We start from the raw sequence: 20,685 nt of genomic DNA on the forward strand, positions 1-20,685 counted from the left end.
AAAAACTGCAGTTCCTCTAATGGCCATTGAGGATTGCTCCAAAAGAGAGTTAATCCCCATAGACTGTCATGTTAAAATACCCAATTTTCTAATATTAAAACACTTGCTCACTGTTTGGTACAAAAAAGGCATCTATGGATAGTTTATCAATCACAACTGTACTGTGATTGACTTTTTTAATCTTTATTTGTTTTTATATTAGCAAAACTTACGCACGTTTTATACTTTCAATTTTTTTCTAAGAGGTAATAGTCTTACTCCATCATTGGCATCTCCAAAGCCACAGAGAGCTATTTGAACGATTTACACGGTTGACCACAAACAAGCTTAGCTTTCTAAGTTGACTCAACTGGAACAAAAGTCCAAAATCAGAGAGCACACTCTTTCTGGGCAAAGTGCTGACTTTGACTCACTCACAAATCCCATGGCCTCTTTCTAACTCATTTCATCAGGGGCAAAGTCTAAATGTATAAAAAATATAGCTCTTCCAATAGCTCTGTTCCAGCAGAATAATTATGTAAGGTCTCAGCTGGGGTTGAGTACAGAAAATCAAAGGTCCCCGAAGCTGGTGGGCCAATTACAGAATGGCAAGAATGTCCCAATTAGTGGCTTGGACAAAGCAGGGTCTGATGGCATTTGCAGGCTGACAAGGCAAAACAGAAAGGGTGGAGGGGGCAGAAGAAATACCTTATAGACTTTGGAGAAGAAGCCACTCCCGATTAGCTCAGCGCTGAAATTTTCCCAGAATTCCAGTTTACGGACAGCCGTGCGAAGCTTCTGCCATCGCTCCACATGGTAGTATTTGTCTGAAGACTCACCATAAAGGGTGGGACTGGTGGGCTCTGATGACACATCCACATCACACATCGTGGAGATGTCCGCTGGGAAAACAGAGACTGAAAAGTTAGGGTGAACCCTCTACAAAATAATGTTTTTTGTCCTGGGATTAGTTATTATAGTTATTAGTTCATTTTCACAACAAACAGGACAAGAAAAGAATCACTTTGTGCCTCTGCAATGTTAAATAAAAAACTCTGGGAATGTAGACAGTCTTGCTAAATGTATTTTTGAAATTAGGCTCATCACCAATGAGACTTAGACTTGAAAGGGCCAATCAGCTAACACTGCTTCTTTCCATCTAGTGTCTTTCTAGGCGACGTCAGGGCAAGTTAAAGCAGGCTTGTACAAAACCTCCACCATCTTCGACTACATGTTGAAATTACCTTTAGGGCACAAAATCTTAGAAAGCCGCTCCACTGAGTTGGTGGAGGGCTGATGTTGCTATGATGCTCTCCAAAGCTGCAGAGCAGGGACTAAACCTCCCAGCTGTAGACCATGATGGCGGAGCTGGAGTTCATCATCAGGATGACAAACTCACTAAAGAGGCAGCTGGTTATGGCTCCATTATTCAGTTGTTGCAAAGTATATAAATGCCATTGACATGCTCACAACATGCCCTTAAAGTATCTGTGATAATTATGTTCACACTGTGATAAACATATTCCAACTCTGTTTCAGTTTAAGCGTTATTTTCAATAAACAGCATGCTCTAAAAAAAGTTTTGTCTAACTCCCATTTCTTCTTCTTGCATGTTGAAGTTCTACTTGGAACCTTGTTAAGATTCAACCATGCAAAATATGATTCTTTGCCATTTTTTCAGTGCTCTTAAAATTAGAGCGCATATGTATTTGCTCACTGCTGCTAAACTGAACACACCAACCAAAAGGGCAATTTATGCATTTAACAGCATGAAAGCAACTACAGATCAACGAGACGCTCACAAAAGGTATCATTTCACACTTACACTAGGCTGCATAGATGAGGGAAAATGCTTCCACTTAACAGGCTGCAGCAAAGGTGATAAAAAAAGATTTTTAAAATGATTAAAATGAGGGCAGGGCTGCTTGCTGAACACAGAATCTTTCTAAAAATTGTTTAGTAACAGTTTCTATCTTCAACACAACACAGTCAAGAGTCAATCTGGACTATCAGTGAATTACTAATAAATAAGACAGTTATATATGTCCTGCATCTGGAGCTAAGACAGTAACAAGAACTTCAAGTCCGGTTATCAGAAGGACAAAGACGAGGAGATTTCTGTTCAACTGTCTTGAAAGTCTGCTTTACGTGAGTTGGAAGAACGTGTTTATCGTTAGGGCATTGTAGTGTAGTGTCAACATGCCTAAGTCCACAAAAAGACTGGCAGGCAGCAGACGTCCACACAGACCCTTACACCATATGATGATGAAGTGATCAGTGTCTTAGAGTTTGCATTTGTGTTCAACTGTGAACTCAGGGCAAGACAACAAAAAAGCCACACACATACACATACGTACACACACACAGTATACTAATAACTGTATACTGCAAAGTTTCATCATGTCCAAAGTGCTTATCTATTATTTCTAGCTATCCACCCCAACATAGCGGGGGCTATGAATCAGCTCTGAGGTTGTCTACTAGAAACTCCCCACTTAGTGTCTAAGGCTCCAGAGAAGTTATTAAGAGGCAAATTATGCACTGTGGGTTTTGTTGTTTTGTGGGACTTCTGAGTCAACCCACACCCTTTGACCTCCATTCCTCAACCCCCAGCCCAAGTTTCATATTGAAAATCAGCACATAGGGACTATTGAAAGTTTGTCCTGTGCTCTATCCCTGACTATCTTCCTGGTCATTAACTTGAAGACCTTTTTGTTTAGACACTCGCATCATTGGTTTTAACTGTTTTACCTTTCGGTTCACTTACTGTGGGCTAACTAAACCTCCATTAACATTGTTCTCATAAAACTGTAGTTAACGTAATGGTTTTAGACCTATGTAAAAAGATATCCAGTCATGTCAACTTTCTGACTTTACAGTTCTTTCTTTGAGATCCTATGAGGTCTAATTCATCATAGGTGCTAACCCTGACCCTACACTAGGCTTACCATGGCAAGAACTTAGGCCTGTTGAGCAACCAGCCATAGTGCCAAAACTATTAAGCATGGTTTCCTTATTCTCTTCATTCAGTTCTCCAAAATATTGGTTGTAACTCTGGAGTGCAGATGGGTAGGATAACGTTCCCACTGTGAAGATTGCTCTCTGTTCCTTCACAAAGTGGGTAGTCCTGACCCAATTCCAGGCACACAGGGCTGGCGTGACAGCAGTGAAGGTCAGTTTGTTTTTCCCCCAACAACAATCTCAGTTGCCTTTACAATGACGCTGGTGGAAAGCGCGCGCTGACACGCTAAAACAATTGGCAGGGTTTTGTCAATAAAGTCGGGGGAATCAACCCCAGCTATTCACGCTGCTTTTGTTCATTCGGCTTCAGACTAAACAATCACTGCACTTTCAGCTCTGGCACTATCAGAGAGAAATGCTTACAGTGCAGCCCCATCATCTAACTGTCAATCTCTCCGCATCTCTTTTCTCCCGCCTCCATCCATCATCTCTCTTCCTTATTCATCTTGACTGGTCGGTTCCCAAATTTGTAAGATGAAGGACGTCGTGCTCTCGAACCTGTCAGCAAGCTTTTAGACTCCATTGTTGTCACATTATGATGAAGTGTAACTAAATGAAACTAGATGAAATTATTTCTGGCACTGTTGGGGGAAACTTGCAAATTTTACTGAATAACATTGGCGAGAACTTCATGTTTCTTTGATCCACTGTCTGTCCCCAACTATCTCAGCCTAAACTTTCAAATGGTCTGTTTTACCATCAAAATGAATCTGATAAGAAACTATAACTATAAAAGCTGCTGGAGTAATTCCCTGAATAAAATGGACTGTGTGAAAAATTAAAAAAAATTGAACAGAAGTCCACTTTTGCGCTGTTCCATATTCAGTGAGAGCCACTTTCATTAATTTAGTGGAAGTGTTGTCATGTGCGCTCTGCTAACAGTACACTCAGTGAAGCAACATGGCTACGTTTACAGCTGAAGGTAAACACATTGCATGATTTATGTCTCAGTTTCAGATTCTTGTGCGTTTCCACATTCTGTTTCTGTCTGCTTTTCTCATCCTCCCTCTCATTTTCCACTCCGCTGTCTCCAAAGTCATCATTTCAGGAAAAGGTGGACATTCCAAGTGTTGCATCATAAGCTGGTTCTGAACTTTTTTAAGCCTTCACTTTAGGTTTACCACTTGTCGTTGTCTTCTACCAGCCACAACATCCACATTTAGATGGCAGAATAAGAATGTGCTACCATACTGCATATTAACTCTTCAACACTGCTATAAAGATTTAAACAGTCTTTCATCAAGCAAAGAATAATTTGGCTGCTCTGGTTACTCCAAGTGATCCATGACAGGTTTAAGAGCTCAAGCTTTGTCTTTTTTCTGTTTTTCCCCAAACATAAGATGAGAAGGTTAGGCAAACAAAATGCCGGAATATGTTGTTATCACAACCCGCTGTGAGTTAGACCTGTCTGACCATACACCCCCTCAACAGGAATAGTAATGCTGGCCATGACCACAATGACGTCCTTCCAGCTGATAAGGAATGACGTTCAAGAAAGTTGCAAAATAAATACCACTTTGCACCAGGGCAACATTTTTCTTCAGTGCTCTGCCTCTCAACATGAGGATTCTCACAGAAGAATGTCAGAAGGAACATACTGGGAAAAGTGCAAATGCTGGAATTTCACGTCATTAGGTGACATCAATGCAGTGTCTCCCTAGATTCAGGTATTACCACTTGAAGCCAATTTAATAAGAATTACACAAGGGTCTTGGCTGGTATCTTCTCTAAATTAAACCAAACACCAGGTAATGAGCTTGATGACACATTAACTTCCCAAAAGACAAGACTGACAAGTGTAGTCACAAGCACAACACTACGATGTCAGCATGTATCCCTACAGTTATTTACACTTTCAAATCCAAGAAATTGAAACAGATAGCAGATGAGGTTCCACTGACCCTCTTTAGAAGGGTTATTTCAGCCTCTGATCTCAGGTCTGTTGATCTCTTTTCAATTGAAGTGTATCCCGTGATGAAAATATATAAAAAGCTTTCTGTGACCTTCAGATAAAAGCTTGTGGATATCTGATTCTAGCAAGGGATGTAACCCTTTGAGAACCAAGTCATCATCACAGAATCATCAGCTTTGAAGAAAAGCAGAACCTTTTCTGGAAACAATGTAAAAAATTTTTTTACTGTGTGTCAATTACAACGATTATTTCTTTGTCCAATGATTTTGGAAATCATACAAAAATATATAAAAATAAAAGTTCCTAACCCCATGCTACAAGACTGCAATTGATTTTTCAAAATGTATAAACCGTTACAGTCACCACTGAGGTTGACTTAGACCTCTGAGGATTGAAAACATCTCCATAAAATTTGAAATGAATAATTCTGCTGTAATCACCATCATTTGCTGAAGATTTCCAGTGACTGCCAATGTGTCCAGGACTGAGGATGTTTCAACAGAATAATGACCCTAAGTAGCAAATTAATAAGGAAGAGCCCAACCAGACAAAATGATGGGTTATGGAATAACCTAGCAAAAATCCCACATATGAATCTGAAAAGCTACATGAGCAATACACACATGAAACTCAGAAACATTGTGCAACTGAAGAAATTATGCATGGAGAAGCTGTCAGTAATGTAAGCAAGCTGACAATTATGCAAAGAGCAATATAAGAGGTCATTTCTGCAGAGTCTGCAAAGAGACTAGGTTAGCTTTATTTACATTTGCCACAGGCAGTTGTACATCTGGTTATATATTTCTGTTCATTTACAAATTCAAAATTTTTCTAAATACCTCCACAATTCTGAGTTGTGGAGGTATTTAGAATGCTTAGCATTAGCTGAATCTAATGCTAAGCTGACAAAATTCTGTAGAAAGAAAGATCTTTCAAATACAAAGATTCAGCTTTGGACTGCACTAAAATCACAGAAAGAGGAGTGAAGAAATTTCAGCTCTGTTTATTACTGAGAAAAGGGTGAAAATCTCTGTGGTTTTTGTCAAAAATCATCACACTTCCCTAGGAAAAAAACCCAGTCTGCCAGTTCTGTGAAGAACTGATATTGTAGCCAGAATATGACTGGATAACATGATCCTCAGAGCCACACTGACTTCAGGCATAAAGCATGGAGATTATGTGGGTAACTGCACCACAGCAGAGTGTTAATCTGCACGTAACAGCCCTCTAGTCATGACATTTTTGGCAGCAGCCTGGTGCATTAAAGCTGAGCACTTCAACTAGCCTGAGCCAAGCCACAGTAGCTGTTAATTGCTTCATGGATTTTCCAAAGCGAGGTGACGTTTGTCTTGGAGCCACAGAAGCCTCAGAGCTCTGCCTTCATCTGCAAGTTTGCAAAACCAGAGATGGCAGGCTAGAGGATCACTGATGCATCAGACTTGCTGATATCAGATCAATAAGGGAGGCCCAGAGCAAGACTATGCATAGCTGTGGCACCCCATTGTTGTCAACCACACTTGGTGGTTGACAATGTAGTGATTCAGCATTACCATTAATACTGCAAGACAGAAAGCCCACCAGAGCTTATCTTTGTATTTTTACATGCTGCAGTGCCATTTTTTGGAGCATTTCAAGTTGCTATACATAAATACAACCATTACATCCCAAATTTCAATAATATGTATGCATTAAATCCATAGTGACTACATAAATCGTAAAAATGTGCACTAAACTACAAAAAAATTGAAAATTGTTTTGTGTTTTATACATTTTTCTAGTTACAGAAATTTCAGAGATATATCCCTCAGAATTGTAAATGTAAAAAAGTTGCACAAAATAGTTTCCAAACACAGGAAATATATTTTGAGTGTCTTTATAGTTTCATTTTTGAGATGCACAAATTTTTATGAACAGCAGGAAAAATTTTAATAAATATTATTGTGCACAATTTATAACATTTTCCCACAAAAAAATGACATCACTTCTGGCTTTTGCAAGAATGTGATACACAAGTGATTGTTCGCACTGATGTTTATTTCAATGTAGAAAGTGGTATGAACAGCTGATCAGATTGGCAAAGCGCGTTTCTGGAAACAATCTTTTTGCTGTTGTCAAAAACAACTTTTTTTAAAAAAAATTTGCAAAGGCATTAGTGGAAGGAAACTGACCTGGGACAATGTAAGTACAAATCCTCCAATTTCCTCCAACTCCTCCAAAAAATGATTGTGCTAGCTTATTTGGTTGCAATTCTACCGGGATTTAAAAATTGTTACGCAAATCGGAAAGCACATGCTCCGATGGGCTTAAAACGGTTAACGGCTAAAAAATACGATATTTATTTTAACATTCAACGTTTTCTTTAAATCACAACTCATAAAACTCTGAAACCATTCAGAAGCACAAATAAGCACTGGGGCCCGGCCCTGGCCCGGTGGCCTTTGGTACATTGGTGAAACTAAGGACCTCTTTAGCTGGCAGGGAGGTTTTTACCATCTTTTTGCAGGTTTTAAATACACTTTAAAACAGCACGCATCAACAACACATGTGAGTGGATGGAGTGGCGTCTTCACACCACCATTCTGTGTTTGCCGTCCGCGGATGGAGGCCGGGAGGAGGAGCTGGCTGTCAGGTCAGGCTGGTGGACTGCTGGGGCGATCGTGGCTCAAGAGTTGGGAGTTTGCCTTGTAATCGGAAGGTTTCCGGTTCGAGCCCCGGCTTGGACAGTCTCGGTCATTGTGTCCTTGGGCAAGACAGTTCACCCCTTGCCTACTGGTGGTGGTCAGAGGGCCTGGTGGCGCCAGTGTCCAGCAGCCTTGCCTCTGTCAGTGCGCCCCAGGGCGGCTGTGGCTACAACGTAGCTTGCCATCACCAGTGTGTAAATGTGTGTGTGAATGGGTGGATGACTGGATGTGTAAAGCGCTTTGGGGTCCTTAGGGACTAGTAAAGCGCTATACAAATACAGGCCATTTACCATTTATCTTCTGCTGCAAGGACCAGGGAGGTCTGCTTGTCTCCACCTCAAAGTGAAGGGGACTATCTCCTGGGTTCTGGGGGCTGATTGCCCCTCTGGGGGTATTGGTGCCTGGATCTGGGAGTACACAGTGTGTATGGGGGAGTGTAAATGTGTGTACGCCATCCAATTCTGCACTGTGACAGCTGCTGCTGCATGACCCCTCCCCCAAAGCTCTCCTCTGCTCTTCTCTGAGTGGGCGCCGTGACTGTCCCTGCAGTGGTCATCATGGGGGGGCCTCTGGATGTCTGGGGCCCAGGTCTCATCCATGCCGGCTTTAGGTGCTGACAGGAGGGCCTGTGGCTCCCCGCACCCACTATTAGCGCTCACACACACAGGTGTACAAACAGGTATGCACAGACACAGTATCTTGGGCTGCTACTGCCTCTAAAAATATCTTGTATTATTAGTACTGTGTGCTGTTCACTAACATTGTCTCTGTTATTTTTGCATATGTTGGCTGTTGCTGTGGTTTCTCTGCTGTTTTCTGTTTTTTTCTCTAAACAGGTGTTGAAGCAGACTCCCAGTGTTTTTTCTCTCTCTCCATCTCTCTTCTCCTTTATTGTTCTCTCCTTCTGTTAACTTTCTCCCCAACTTCACATACATTTTTTTCTCTTTTCCGTCCGCCGGTCTTGTACATTGTGGTTCTAATAACCCAACATAAAAAAATCCTAATAAAATATCACTATCAAGTAGACAGTTATAGCAAATGCCATAATGCTCTACTTGCGAAAGCAAATCTGTTGGCATTTTTTCACCTTCAGACAACAATTCTGATTGCTACACTGCCAGATGGGACAGAGGAAAAAAGCAAAACAAAACAACAACTAAATGGCTACGTATGTCTCTATGCATAAATATATGAATGAAAAATTACAAAAAAAAAAAAAAAAAAAGAGAGAGAAAATGAACTGGAAATTCACTTCCAGAATTGCAGCCATTAACAAAAGTGGGCAACTTTGATACTTGTAGTCACATGTGAACAATTTCTCTATGCATACAATAGTCCAACATGTGCAGGACATGAGCAACACTGTTGTTCAGTCAGGAAGTCTGGGTGTCATTGGTAACAACAATTTTTTTTGTTTTGTTTTTTTTTGTGCAAAGAAAGCCTTGCAGTCCAAACTCTACATAATTAAAAATAAAATAAGTATAGTTCAGCATCAAGCTCTCATATTTACACATTTGCAGAAAATATTTACACAAAACTCAACACTGAGTGTGAGTGAAGATCTCTGCAAAACCTTTTTAACCAAGATCTACTAACAATTCATCCCTATCACTGAGTAAAAAAGTAGGCAACTGAACTTCCTCAGGGTTTATTAAGACATTTCGCTTCACGCTTTCCAAGACGCTTCATTAATTCTAAAACAACTGTTGGAAAGCCAAAGGTAATAAATCCCTAATGAGGCTGTCCCATAGGTGGTAGCCCTGAGGGTCACTAACCCACTAACGATTATATGAGTCATCACATGAGTTAAGGTGTGGAAAAAACATGTGGGTCATTCCCGTCACCGGGGCCGACAGGTGAAACCGCTGTGACACATTGCCCCAGCCCACCATAATGTTAGCTATTGACAGCACCTTAGGCAAGGTGCGAGTGGGGGTTAAACCACCTGGACTCCTGGGATTCACTTTAAGTGGTGATTCACAGTGTATGCAGTTGACCTCCTTTACTCTTCCCTCAAAGAAGGGCATCCTTGAATGTGAATGTGTGCCGTTTCTCCTTTGAGTGCAGAGGTCCAAGTATTCCTCACTGCACTGCACTGCACAAACTTTTTAAGCTTGCATTGGGTGTTTTGTCTTTCATGTCTGGTATTCTTTGCTGTGCATTGAGGTTTGGATAAATGCCTGTTTTAAGAGTTTTCTTTATATGTGTGCAATCCTTTTCTTTTTTTTCTTTAGAGGAAAGAAGAAATGCAGTTTGTGGGGACAGGTTAATTGAGTAATCCAAATTGCCCATAGGTGTGAATGCGGGAGTGAATGTGAGTGCAAACGGTTGTCTGTCCCTGTGTGTTGGCCCTGCGACAGACTTGCGACCTGTCCAGGGTGTACCCCGCCCCTCGCCCTATGACAGCTGGGATAGGCTCCAGCGCCCCCCGCGACCCTGAAAAGGATAAGCGGAAGCAAATGGATGGATGGATGGATGGATGGATGGATGTTCTAGTGGCCAGTTGGAGTCAAACAGCAGGTAATGATCTGTGTGTGTGTGTGTGTGTGTGTGTGGGGGGGGGGGGGGGGGGGGGGGAGGGGGTTCCGATAACATTCAGCATTGAGGTTTCCATCCTCCTTCATTGGTATGTTCCCTGGTGAACTTTTCAGTGGGGGTGTCATTTTCTTGGATTTTGCTTTTGACCAAGGTGTTTCAAAAAACAGACCTAAAGAAGCACAGTTGCCTTCTTTTCAAGCTCTCAAGACAGCAAGGAGGTTTTTCCTTTCCACTTCTTTTCCACATCTTTCTTCACTGACCTCTCTGTGTGCGTTTACTGTGCTAAAGATCAAGTTACAGGCTTTTGTTTCTTTTTTACCTTGAATCTATTTCTGCTACACCACCCCACACTTTCGCAGCGTCTGGTTTTGTTTTTACTGGAGCATCTGGAACATTAAGTGTCAAGTGTCAACAAAAAAAACAATCTCAAGTTTGTACTGTTTCAGTTTCCCAATGCTTTCGTTACAATATAATTAAGAGGATGGAAAGATTCTCAGATACAACAAAGTTGTAATGGTGGTAATTCTGTAATGTGCTCTGCCCTGCGGTATAGTTCTTAATACCATGTTGAAGTGGTAATGTGGTTGTGGCTCCAACCACATCCCCATGGAAGAAAATTCCATAGTTGCGCACATTTAAGCGTAATCTCTTGGTAATGACTACACAAAAATGATGAGATGATACAGGGGGAGGGGCCAGACACAGACAAACAGTTATGTAGGCAATTTGGTCTAGCCAGGTTAAATCATCGCTGGAGAACAAGATTCATTTTGTTGTGAGATTAAACAGTAAAACACTGAAGAGTATATATAAATGTTTAAATAAGTTTATTTGGCATCTCTTGTAGTATCTGTTGTTTTAGTAGCTGCGTCACTGCCTCAAGGACGAGCTAGCATACTCGGGTTGTGCCAACGAATAATATCAGTGATCGCCAGTGGCAACAGCTGGCCAGGCAAGGCAATGTTTTGAAAATTTCATTTCCCCGTTGATGCATGAAATTATTATTACAAGATTCAAAATCAACTGAATCTGCCTCGTTGCGGTTTTATGTCACACCTTGCAACACCGTTGTGCATAAGTGAAAGTACACAGGTTTGTACTGAGAATTCTGTGCTACTTTGAAATTAATGTGTGTGGAACAGCGACACTGATCAGCACTCAGACACTGATCTCCGATTGCCCGACTGATTCTTTTCTTTTGTTTCTTTCCCTAAATCGAAGCATAATGTGACTGTGCATTTGCAGAGACACGCACTTACATCGTCTCCTAAACTTTTCTCCCCTCTTGGTATTTGTGAAAAGCTCTGCTGTGTACAGGAATGGCAGGTGAAGCTCACAGTAGAGACAAGATATTTTACACAATGCTTACACACAGCATGCATTTTGATTTATTGAGCTAAAAGAGAAGGGTATATTTTATATTAATATAAGATTTAATTTAAGACATGGTAACATGTAGCAACCAAACCCCCAATTAAGCAACAGTAAACTAATTAACTGAAAAGCAAATAAAATAAACACTTAAAATGGCATTTGTTAAAAACCACCTCAAGCTGTTGCACTGTCATAAGTTGATTGTAACCATAGATCCACTGAGAACTTTCGCCAGCACATGTGACCCATATGGTACCCATGCAGACAGTGGCGTAAAAGGATTGCATGTGTCTACGCGCATGGTCTATAAAATGTCAATTAATGTTCATTGATCAACCAAAATTCTTTGGTTTTTCCAAATGCAATCAGGCCATCTGGGAGTCTCACCATATTAGCGAGTGTGTCTCTTTCTCTCTGTGGTTATGCATGGCATGCAAACAAACAGTGAAGATTCTATTCCACAACAGAGTGACACCCAACCGCTTATGGAAACACTGGGCAGAGAGATGCCTCACTCTATATTTTCTTCTGAAAAAGAAAAATGCCATTTGAGAACAAGACACCACTTGTACAAGATGGCTGAGTGGGCTGAAAACAGCGCTGGAGGTCATACAAAATGTGGAAAGAGCACAATGTATCTCTGTCCCCTTCTACTGCCTCCCACCATCGCTGCAGCAACACTGAACTCATCCAGTGTTTGAGCCAAACATCAATGTTTGTCAACTTCAGGCTATATAGGAAAAAAGTGCATTTCCACCCCCAAGAGACCAACGAAGACGAGTTGTCTGACTGGATCAAGTGTGGCAATCACTTTGTAAATTTTTGATGTTTCAAAATCAAAGATGGCTACAGTAAACATGCTCACATTCAAGCTTCACAACGTGGATAATGTGCATTAAACTTTCTATAAGAGAGACAAGGGGATAAACAAACTCGCCACCTAACTCAGCTCTTTGGCTAAGGCATAAAAACTACTTGATGTTGGCTGATGCATCAAAACTAGTTAGTTGGTATAAGTAAAAAATTATGGTTTGGGTTTAGAAAGACCCTTTCGAAATGTTAGCACATTAAAAAGTACTGATGTTACTTTCTGTGATATTTTACACCACAGAGAGGCGATATGAGGAAAACAACATGAGATTTTAGAGATGACATTCTCAGCATTTGCCACCTGCAAGGTGAGCACTTCGTTTAGTCGAGATGCACTCATCAGTATGATTTTATATAAAAATAAAACAAAACACGTGTGTATATCATAGAATCCTCTCCACCACAGCAAGTCTGCTTATAAAGAAATCCTTCCCTCAGTGATAGATTGAGGCAAACACCACTGATTACTTAAGAACTGCTTTTTAAATGGATGATCCATCCTACACAATCAGTGCAAACATGAGCCCTGCAGCTAAGCAGCCAAGATTCCCAGCCATGTAGCAGAACTGTCAAGGTAAACAAAAAGGCGGTAAAATTCTGACCTTGAAACAGCACACCGAATACAACGCCAGCGGCTAACAGAGATAATAATCTAAATACAAATTTATTTAACTCACTGCCCCTACAGACCATTGAAAAGACGATAAGCCTGACGTCATCAGAAAAACTCCAGATATAAATTCTGTGTGAGCAAGCAGTAAAATATTTTATTATATTTACATATGGTTCTTTGTCTAAAATGTCAAATGGTAACTCTCAGATGTAGGTGTTTGTTTTGGCCAGCGATTAGCACAATCTCATATCTTTTGTAATACGTAATAGAGACAAACCCAGGAGTTCAGGGACAACAATGTTAATGGGAAAACAACTCAGTGCAATTATCTATGTGACCCAAAGAGTTCAAAGCTAAATAAATAAATGAAGAAACAGAAAAAATCTATAAATAAAATTGTATTTTACTACGTTCATGTTATAATAGCAATATTATTGCAAAGTTCTTTTTATATTTCACACCACTGATGTTGTTTCTGCTGCAACACCTTTCAAGAAATAATGTTAAAACTCTAAAAGTTTGCTCGCCAATTAGCACCTGTAAGCTAGAGCAACATCAAAGCCAAACCTATTCCAAATCAATTTATTTACACTAATAGAACATTTTTTTAACTATCTATCAAGCCAACTAGCTTGGTCTACTTATGAGCTTAAGTACCATAGAGGATACAGAATCGGGAACAGCGATGGGTAGTAACGTGTTAAGTAATGTGTTACTGTAATCCAATTACTTTTTTTTCAAGTAACGAGTTAGGTAAGGGATTAATATTGCGAAAAAAGTAATTCGATTCTTGTTACTTTCTCGTAATCACGCTGCATTATTGCGTTACTAAACTGTGATTTTGTTTGTGAGAGTGTCTCATGACAATGGCGTAAGTGCGTGCAACCTCTGTGGCAGTGTGTGTAGATCAACAGAGTACGACCATGCAGCATTTAAAGCTTGGAAGTACTGACATTACTCTGAGTAAAAAAGTATACACCGCTGTACACTCTGCATGGAAAGAAAATTTTCTACAGCGAAAAATGAAACTTCAAATCTGAGCAAGCACCTAGCACACTGTCATGGGAATGTGACATTCACAGAGAAACCCTTGGATCCCCCCGCTGACATGACTGCGACACCGGGCAAACCTCCACCAGCCCCACTCCTGCTAAACAGCTGACAACAGATTTAAGAGCAGCAGGACTTAGTGTTGCTGAATCTTTTCATTTTATTTATTTTTGTTCTGTTTTACTTGCATCAATTTGAAAGAGTGAGTGTAAACACAGAAAGAATATTTTATTTTATATGCTGGAATATGCAGAAAATAGGTTTAAATGTTAAACCTATTTTCTGCATATAATTTAATTTTTGCGTGATTTAATGTGCATAAAATTAAAAGATTAAAGCCAATAAAACACATTTTAAAAAGAGACTTTTTCATTTGATTCAATTTTATATGATGGATTATGCAGGAAAAAAAATAGAATTGGGCTGACAGGTCTATTGCTTTATTACCTATTTAGGTTGTATATCGTGTTTTTAAAAAGTAACTAAGTAATAAGTAACTAATTACTTTTGAAAATTAGCAATTACTATTGCTATTTTCAACTAACTTGACCAACACTGACAGGGAATACAGTGTTGATAATTCAGACTCACCTCTACTACATTAAATATGATTAAAGAGCAAAAAGATCACAAGTGAAACTAGCCAACAGAAGCTAGTTATTCCAGCTATCACAGCTAATGTGGGAAAGCAGTATATTTGCTCAAATTGGTAGTGAGTTCAGTCACTCGCCTCAAAGCCTATATAACTTCAAAGATGTCAAGTGGGTAGGTCCTTAAATAAAAGTTAGTTCACCTGTCAAGTTCTACCCATGCCATTTCGCAGCAACTAAATTACAATTTGTGGAGGAAAGTAAGGTTAAGTATTTGTAGTTCATTTCTGTTCAAGCGATTCATAATTTTCATATCGATGCTACTCGCCATATTACTAAAAACAGTACTATGCAGTTGCAGTTATTTGACAGCTTGACCCAAGTTAATCGCAAACTGAGTGCACATTGACAGCAGCCTGATAGCAGACTGACAAAGCCGTCTTAATGCATGCAATGCAAGTCGACTGCGAGTGTTCACAAACCTGGTTCCTGTTCTTAAAGCAGCCATTTCAAAAGGTAAGAACAAACCACAAGTTCATCGCATCGTGGGTTAGCAATTCATTAACAGGTTTTCAGTGTCACAAAGTTGGCTCTTTTTAACACAGATGGATCATCACTGTAACTTCTAACCTGCTCCAATGCAGATTATTGTGATCATTTTATAAAAACTGACATGTTATTTTAGCAAGTCACCAAGTCAAATGCAGACATTTGTAGCTGGTAACTTCAAGCCTACACAGGATGTGTTGAACATGGAGCCCAGGTAACGGGACACCTCTGTAACGCACCATCTCTGGACACATTTAGACAGGCTGCTGCTGAGCAAAGTCTTTCTATTTCAGAACATTGCAGAGCTAGACACAAATACCCTACAGCAGATTCACCTGCTTAAAGCAAGAGTCCATCAAATACACACTTATTTAACACATACAGCCGCTGCTGTGGAGGTGACACACTGACATTACAGTAAGCAGTGCAGCACCGAAACACATCACAGCTCGAGACGAGCGATAAAGTTGTGATTTCTCAGTTCACTGTCAGATTGCTTTGGAGTCGTTGCATTTACAATCCATTGGCAAACTACATGAAAATGGAATGAAAATTCATTAAAAATCTTAATACTTACTCCACTGATTTAATAAGCTATTCATGTGCATCTTGTAGTGGAACAAATCCAGAAGCTTCTGCAGAAACTGAGGAGGAACCACAGTCAAAAAGCACACACACACACACACACACACACACATGCACACACACAGCTTTTTACAAAGACAAGACAAGAGAAAAACAAGCAAGCAAGCAAGCAACACTGAACAATAACACAAACACTGATTGACAGACAGGACACTGAACTACGAGACAGCTGTTACTTCATGCATTATGGTTAAAAACTGCTAAAGAAACAAAATCAGTGCCTTTGCACAAAAAGACATACAAACCTTCCTGTTTATGATTATTATTATTCATGATGCTGAATTAACACCACTGTCACAGTGGTTCACAACCCATGTGACCTGTGATCCTTCCTTATCAGGAGAGTGATAAGTGATTTGAGTGAGTGATTTTTTTTTTCTTTCCAGGAGAGTTATAAACCTTAAAAAGCAAAAACATTAATCTTGATTTTGAATTCTGTACTTTAATTGGAATATCAATATTTTGACCAGTGTAAAAATTAGCAGCTAACGCTAGCAAGCTTGAGTAACAAGCAGCATCCATAAACTGTACAAGTGCAGTTGAATGGTCAGTACCTCACACTAGGCCGTATCATTTGTCAGAGAACAACAGCTCAAACACAGCAGAGACATCCACTTTAGCAGCTTCACTTAGCAGAATTCACTCGTTAAAGAGTTGCCATAAAAATGAAAACTATCCATAAAGGCCAACATTTTTTGTACCATGTTACACGCATGTGTTTGAATCCTGTTTAAAGTGGCCACTTTGAAATAAGATTCTATGGGGATTGACTCATTTTTAGAGTCAAAGTCAAGTGGACATTAGAGGAACTGCAGCTTTTTGGAACTTTGTCACTGGTTTCATTTCTCAGCTTAGAAAGCTGAGGTGACACTTTTAAATGGATCATGCTAAACAAATTTGATATCACACATTATAATTAGTCCTGTTGCTAAACTGTAAATATCTGTTAAGACAGCTTTAAGGATGTGCACACCTAACCACAAAGCACGTTTCCTTTTTCTCTCTTCTATCTGACTTTAAGTTAAAAAAAAAAAAATGGCCCCTCTTCAAAGTTTCTGGGGACCGCACTATGAATGACTACCCCTGGGTGAAACCAGTGGGCACTATCACAGTTTGGTGTTTTCCATTGTAGTCAATATTAAGTTCGGATGGTGCTGAGCATTTCGCGCCTAGTGGCAGACAGACTTTAGTTTTAACCGTTTAACATAACCCACTTTCTGTTAAATCGTCCAGCACTTACATAGACTGAGTCCCAGCGTCGATGTGCAGATCTGCTTTAAAGTGTCGCTGAAATACTTGGCATCATATATCCGCTCTACTTCGCTGTGTGTGCAGGAAGTCGCGGTTGTTTTGGTAGCTTTCTTCACAGAGAGCGGGTGGTAAAGTCAGCTCACGGCGTCGGTGTTGAAACGAGCCTCGCTAATGCAAATGCATGTTTCATGTGTTGTCTTAGGAACCAGCTTCACCAGCACGTCGGTGGATGAAACTCCACCCACGAGGAGAGGAGGCCGGCCAGCGCGGGCAGGCAGGGAGACAGCCTCAAAGAGTCTGTGTTGATGTCGGGAGGATACTGAGGAAATGATGAACATTTTCACATACAGTGGCGATTTTTGTTTTTTACAGGCTTTATGACACACTGGATTTAAATGTATTGTTAGAGGGCAACTATTGTACTTCAAGGGCCCTGCAAGCCTGTGCTGAGTCTTCACAACAATACTGACTATAAAGGATACAGTGCTGTCACAGCTGTTCGTACTGATGAGAAGTATCTAGATACAGCACAGAGGTGGGAGTGTTTTGAACAATGCTGAGCACTGGCTCAGAGCATAAACTCCCACTCAGTCAGTGTGGGAAATGAATAGATTGGAGCAGACCGCGCACAAATAAACGAAAAATGGACGTAGGGGCGCGGGGGTCTGTATATGACAAGGGTAACACAACAATACAGGATCATTTAGGCTAACCCTTTTCTGTCACTATCAATCAAGTTAATTAGCAACATAATTTGTGGATTAACATACTTGATAGCACCAGAAAATTATTTATTGACATATTATCTCAAAATGGAATCCCTACAGGGTAGTCCTGTTAGTCCCTTTAGTCTGATTTACATTTCAAATTACATAATGCCAGCTTCAAAACGCAAGACCAGGTCCCCACCACAGCAAAGCAACGCAGTGAATATGTTATATTTACACCGTAAAAAGTTCCACTTTTAACAGCATGTACATCTAGATAGTTTGATATTTTTTTCCAATTTGTTTATTTAAAATAAATGCCACGCAGTCTGACAGACATAAAATAGTATTTCCAAAAAAAAGGGTAATTCCAAAAGAGCTATTAACTGAAAGCCTGGCATATGTCATCGTGGTGCACAGTCAAAGTCAACTGGAGGACAAAAGAAGAAGTGGCAAGCCTAAAAAAACACCTACAGCAGAAGAACAGTATCTAAAGGCCTGTGCTTACAAAAGAGCAAAAGCAAAAACCTGACACCGGACCGAGGGATGCATTTGGACCTTCAGCTGATTCGTCTAGTGTTCACCAAGCCTCATCAGTAATGGTGTCAGTGGAAAGGTGACTGTCAAGAAGCCATATGTTTTCATGGAGTGATGAATCCAAATGTGATTTTTTTTCAAACTGTTATGGATATGTAAGCTCAGGATAAAGTGTTTACAGCCATCTGTACAACGCAGTGGCTGCTCTGTCAGATTTTGGGGCTGCATTTCAGTCTGTGGTGTTGGAGATCTTGTTCAATTTGATTGAATTAGGGATGAAGAAAACAATCTTTTGATCTACTATGTGATATCATCTGGAAAACATCTGATTTCCAATAACTAGATAGGAAAATACATAGTGGAACACTATCAGTCATGGGTTGGCCTTCCCGGAGCTCAGACATTATTGAAGCTGTGTGAACGCAACAAAAAGCAGAAACATCCAAAGAAGAGCTCTGATTGTCCTTCAAGAAGCCTGGAGAACTATTCCTGAAGACTACTTAAAGACATTACAGGAGAGCTTGCCTAAGAGAGTTCAGACTGTGATAAAGAATAAAGGTGATCGTACCAAATACTGACTTTCAAGCTTGTTGAAAACTATCTGATGTAGTCTTTATGAAAAACTGTGTCTACCTTAAAGTTTAAAGGTCAGCTTGCACACAGGCGTGTCGCCCAGAAGCTGACGAATATCTGTGTGTTCACAAGAGGTGTGTCGAGCTTCTTGAAAGAAACACTGGCACCGTCTTCTCCCTGTGAGCGATGCGTTTGGTTTACTGCCAGCTCAGAAGGGAAAAAAATACATGCAGACTGTCAGCTGCGAGGCTGCTGTGGGTGTTGCAGGTTTGCTGTGAGGCTGCCATCTGCTGACAATCAGCCATGCTGGTGAATCATGGAGACTCAGCTGTCCATTTCTGAGCCCACTCACCGGTGCTGTTGCAATCATCAGTCAGCACTCCAGTCATTACACAGCATCAAATGCTAATTGCATTTTTTTTCTCTTGTTTACTTATCTAACATGAGATTTTTTTTTCCTTTACTTTAACCAGGGGTGTTGCTGTATTTCCCATTTGTTTGTCCATCTGTACGTGCTACAACAACGACCTTTCTGATTTGAATAAAAATTGGTGGAGTGGTTGAGAACCTGTTAAATTTTGTCTGCACCTTGAGCAGTGTACAGAGCCCTCAGTGGGTCTAAACTGCAGCTGTGTTTATGCCCAATTTTTAATTAGTGGAAATCTCAAAAATTTCACAGGCCACACCTTGAATCACAACCAATCAAAACCTGCATAAAATATACATCAAAAAGTGACATTATCGTCTAATCAGACAGGACAGGATGCCCCGTTCTGATGTGTTAAAGTGTTGCTAGAAATATTACAGTTACAGACACCTCTAGGATTATCTGTAAAATCATTACAATACATAACATTTGAAGTTTTTTCCACATCACACTGGTTGTTTTCACAGAGGTCTGCCAGCAGCAGTACATTCCAGCTATAAATGAAGCGATCAAACATCCTGCTTTAATTCTGCTTCAGTGCTTCTATTTTTACCACCAGCAAGTTCCTCATTCTCACTCTCAGCTTCTTCCTGCTGCTTTCCTACTGTTGGGTACTTCCATCTTCATCTGCGCTCTCAATCTCTCCAGGCTGGATTTTCAGTGCTACCTATGCTTTATTCCCCATTGAAGCACCATAGAAAATACCCCAACGTGTTTTTCTTTTGAGAGGAATTGCAGTGAGGTGCACTGGTAAGGAAGGCGATGTTGTAGCCATGTGCTTCTGTCCACACTGGTGCTTGCGTGTGTCGCTGCATGCTTGGCTGAATAAGATGCATTTAAGGATACGGTTGAAACAACACTGACTGTAACGTGACTTCTCTGAAGATGAAAGATGCTGTTGTCTACATGACACTTTCCTCAAACTTCATGTGGTTTTCTGACAAATATATCTGAATCTTATATAATAGATTCAGAAGACACTGAATTTTCTTTTTATTTACATTTTACCCATTGCCAACAATGTGCCAAAGAACTTCAGACCTACTTGTAGTGACTTTTTAAACTCGTTCAAAATGCCATAAATATAAAGATTTACGCATTTAATTACTGGGTAACACAGATTCAGAAATTCTTTAGTTACAGCAAAAAGAGAAAAAGAGAAAACTGAATACAATGGATGTTTAATAAATGAAGCTGCTACACAGGTTCAATAGGGAACAACTGTAATCACACATCTCAGGTGGCTGTGGCTCAGGCAGTAAAGCAGTTCATGTAGCAGTCCAAAGATTAGGGAACTGATCTCTGGTGCTTCCTGTCGATATGAACCCTGAGTTGCCCCTGATGCATCCACCAGAACGTGTTTAAATG

The 20,685-nt window shown here is 40.3% G+C and overlaps 1 protein-coding gene across 2 annotated transcripts in view; it reads right to left on the reverse strand.

The window, feature by feature from the left end:
* LOC146696539 (dual specificity testis-specific protein kinase 1) overlaps positions 1-17,199 on the reverse strand; it is a 28,431-nt gene extending 11,232 nt beyond the window's left edge. Inside the window, exons 1-3 of one of the 2 annotated variants that reach the window (XM_085474657.1) lie at positions 17,063-17,127; positions 15,755-15,821; positions 688-881 (exon numbers count right to left, since the gene is read on the reverse strand). In XM_085474657.1, the coding sequence (XP_085330783.1) occupies positions 688-881; positions 15,755-15,785 (225 nt within the window). In that variant the 5' untranslated portion in view covers positions 15,786-15,821; positions 17,063-17,127. Of the gene's footprint in view, positions 1-687; positions 882-15,754; positions 15,822-17,062 lie in introns of both variants that reach the window. The other variant, XM_085474656.1, reaches the window with a different exon arrangement.
* Positions 17,200-20,685: the final 3,486 nt, after the last annotated feature.

The sequence above is a fragment of the Copadichromis virginalis genome, linkage group LG12, assembly GCF_057382275.1.
Source record: "Copadichromis virginalis isolate Kocher_CV1m ecotype Utaka linkage group LG12, C_Virginalis_male_GT1.1, whole genome shotgun sequence".
In the NCBI taxonomy this organism is placed as follows: Eukaryota; Metazoa; Chordata; class Actinopteri; order Cichliformes; family Cichlidae; genus Copadichromis; species Copadichromis virginalis.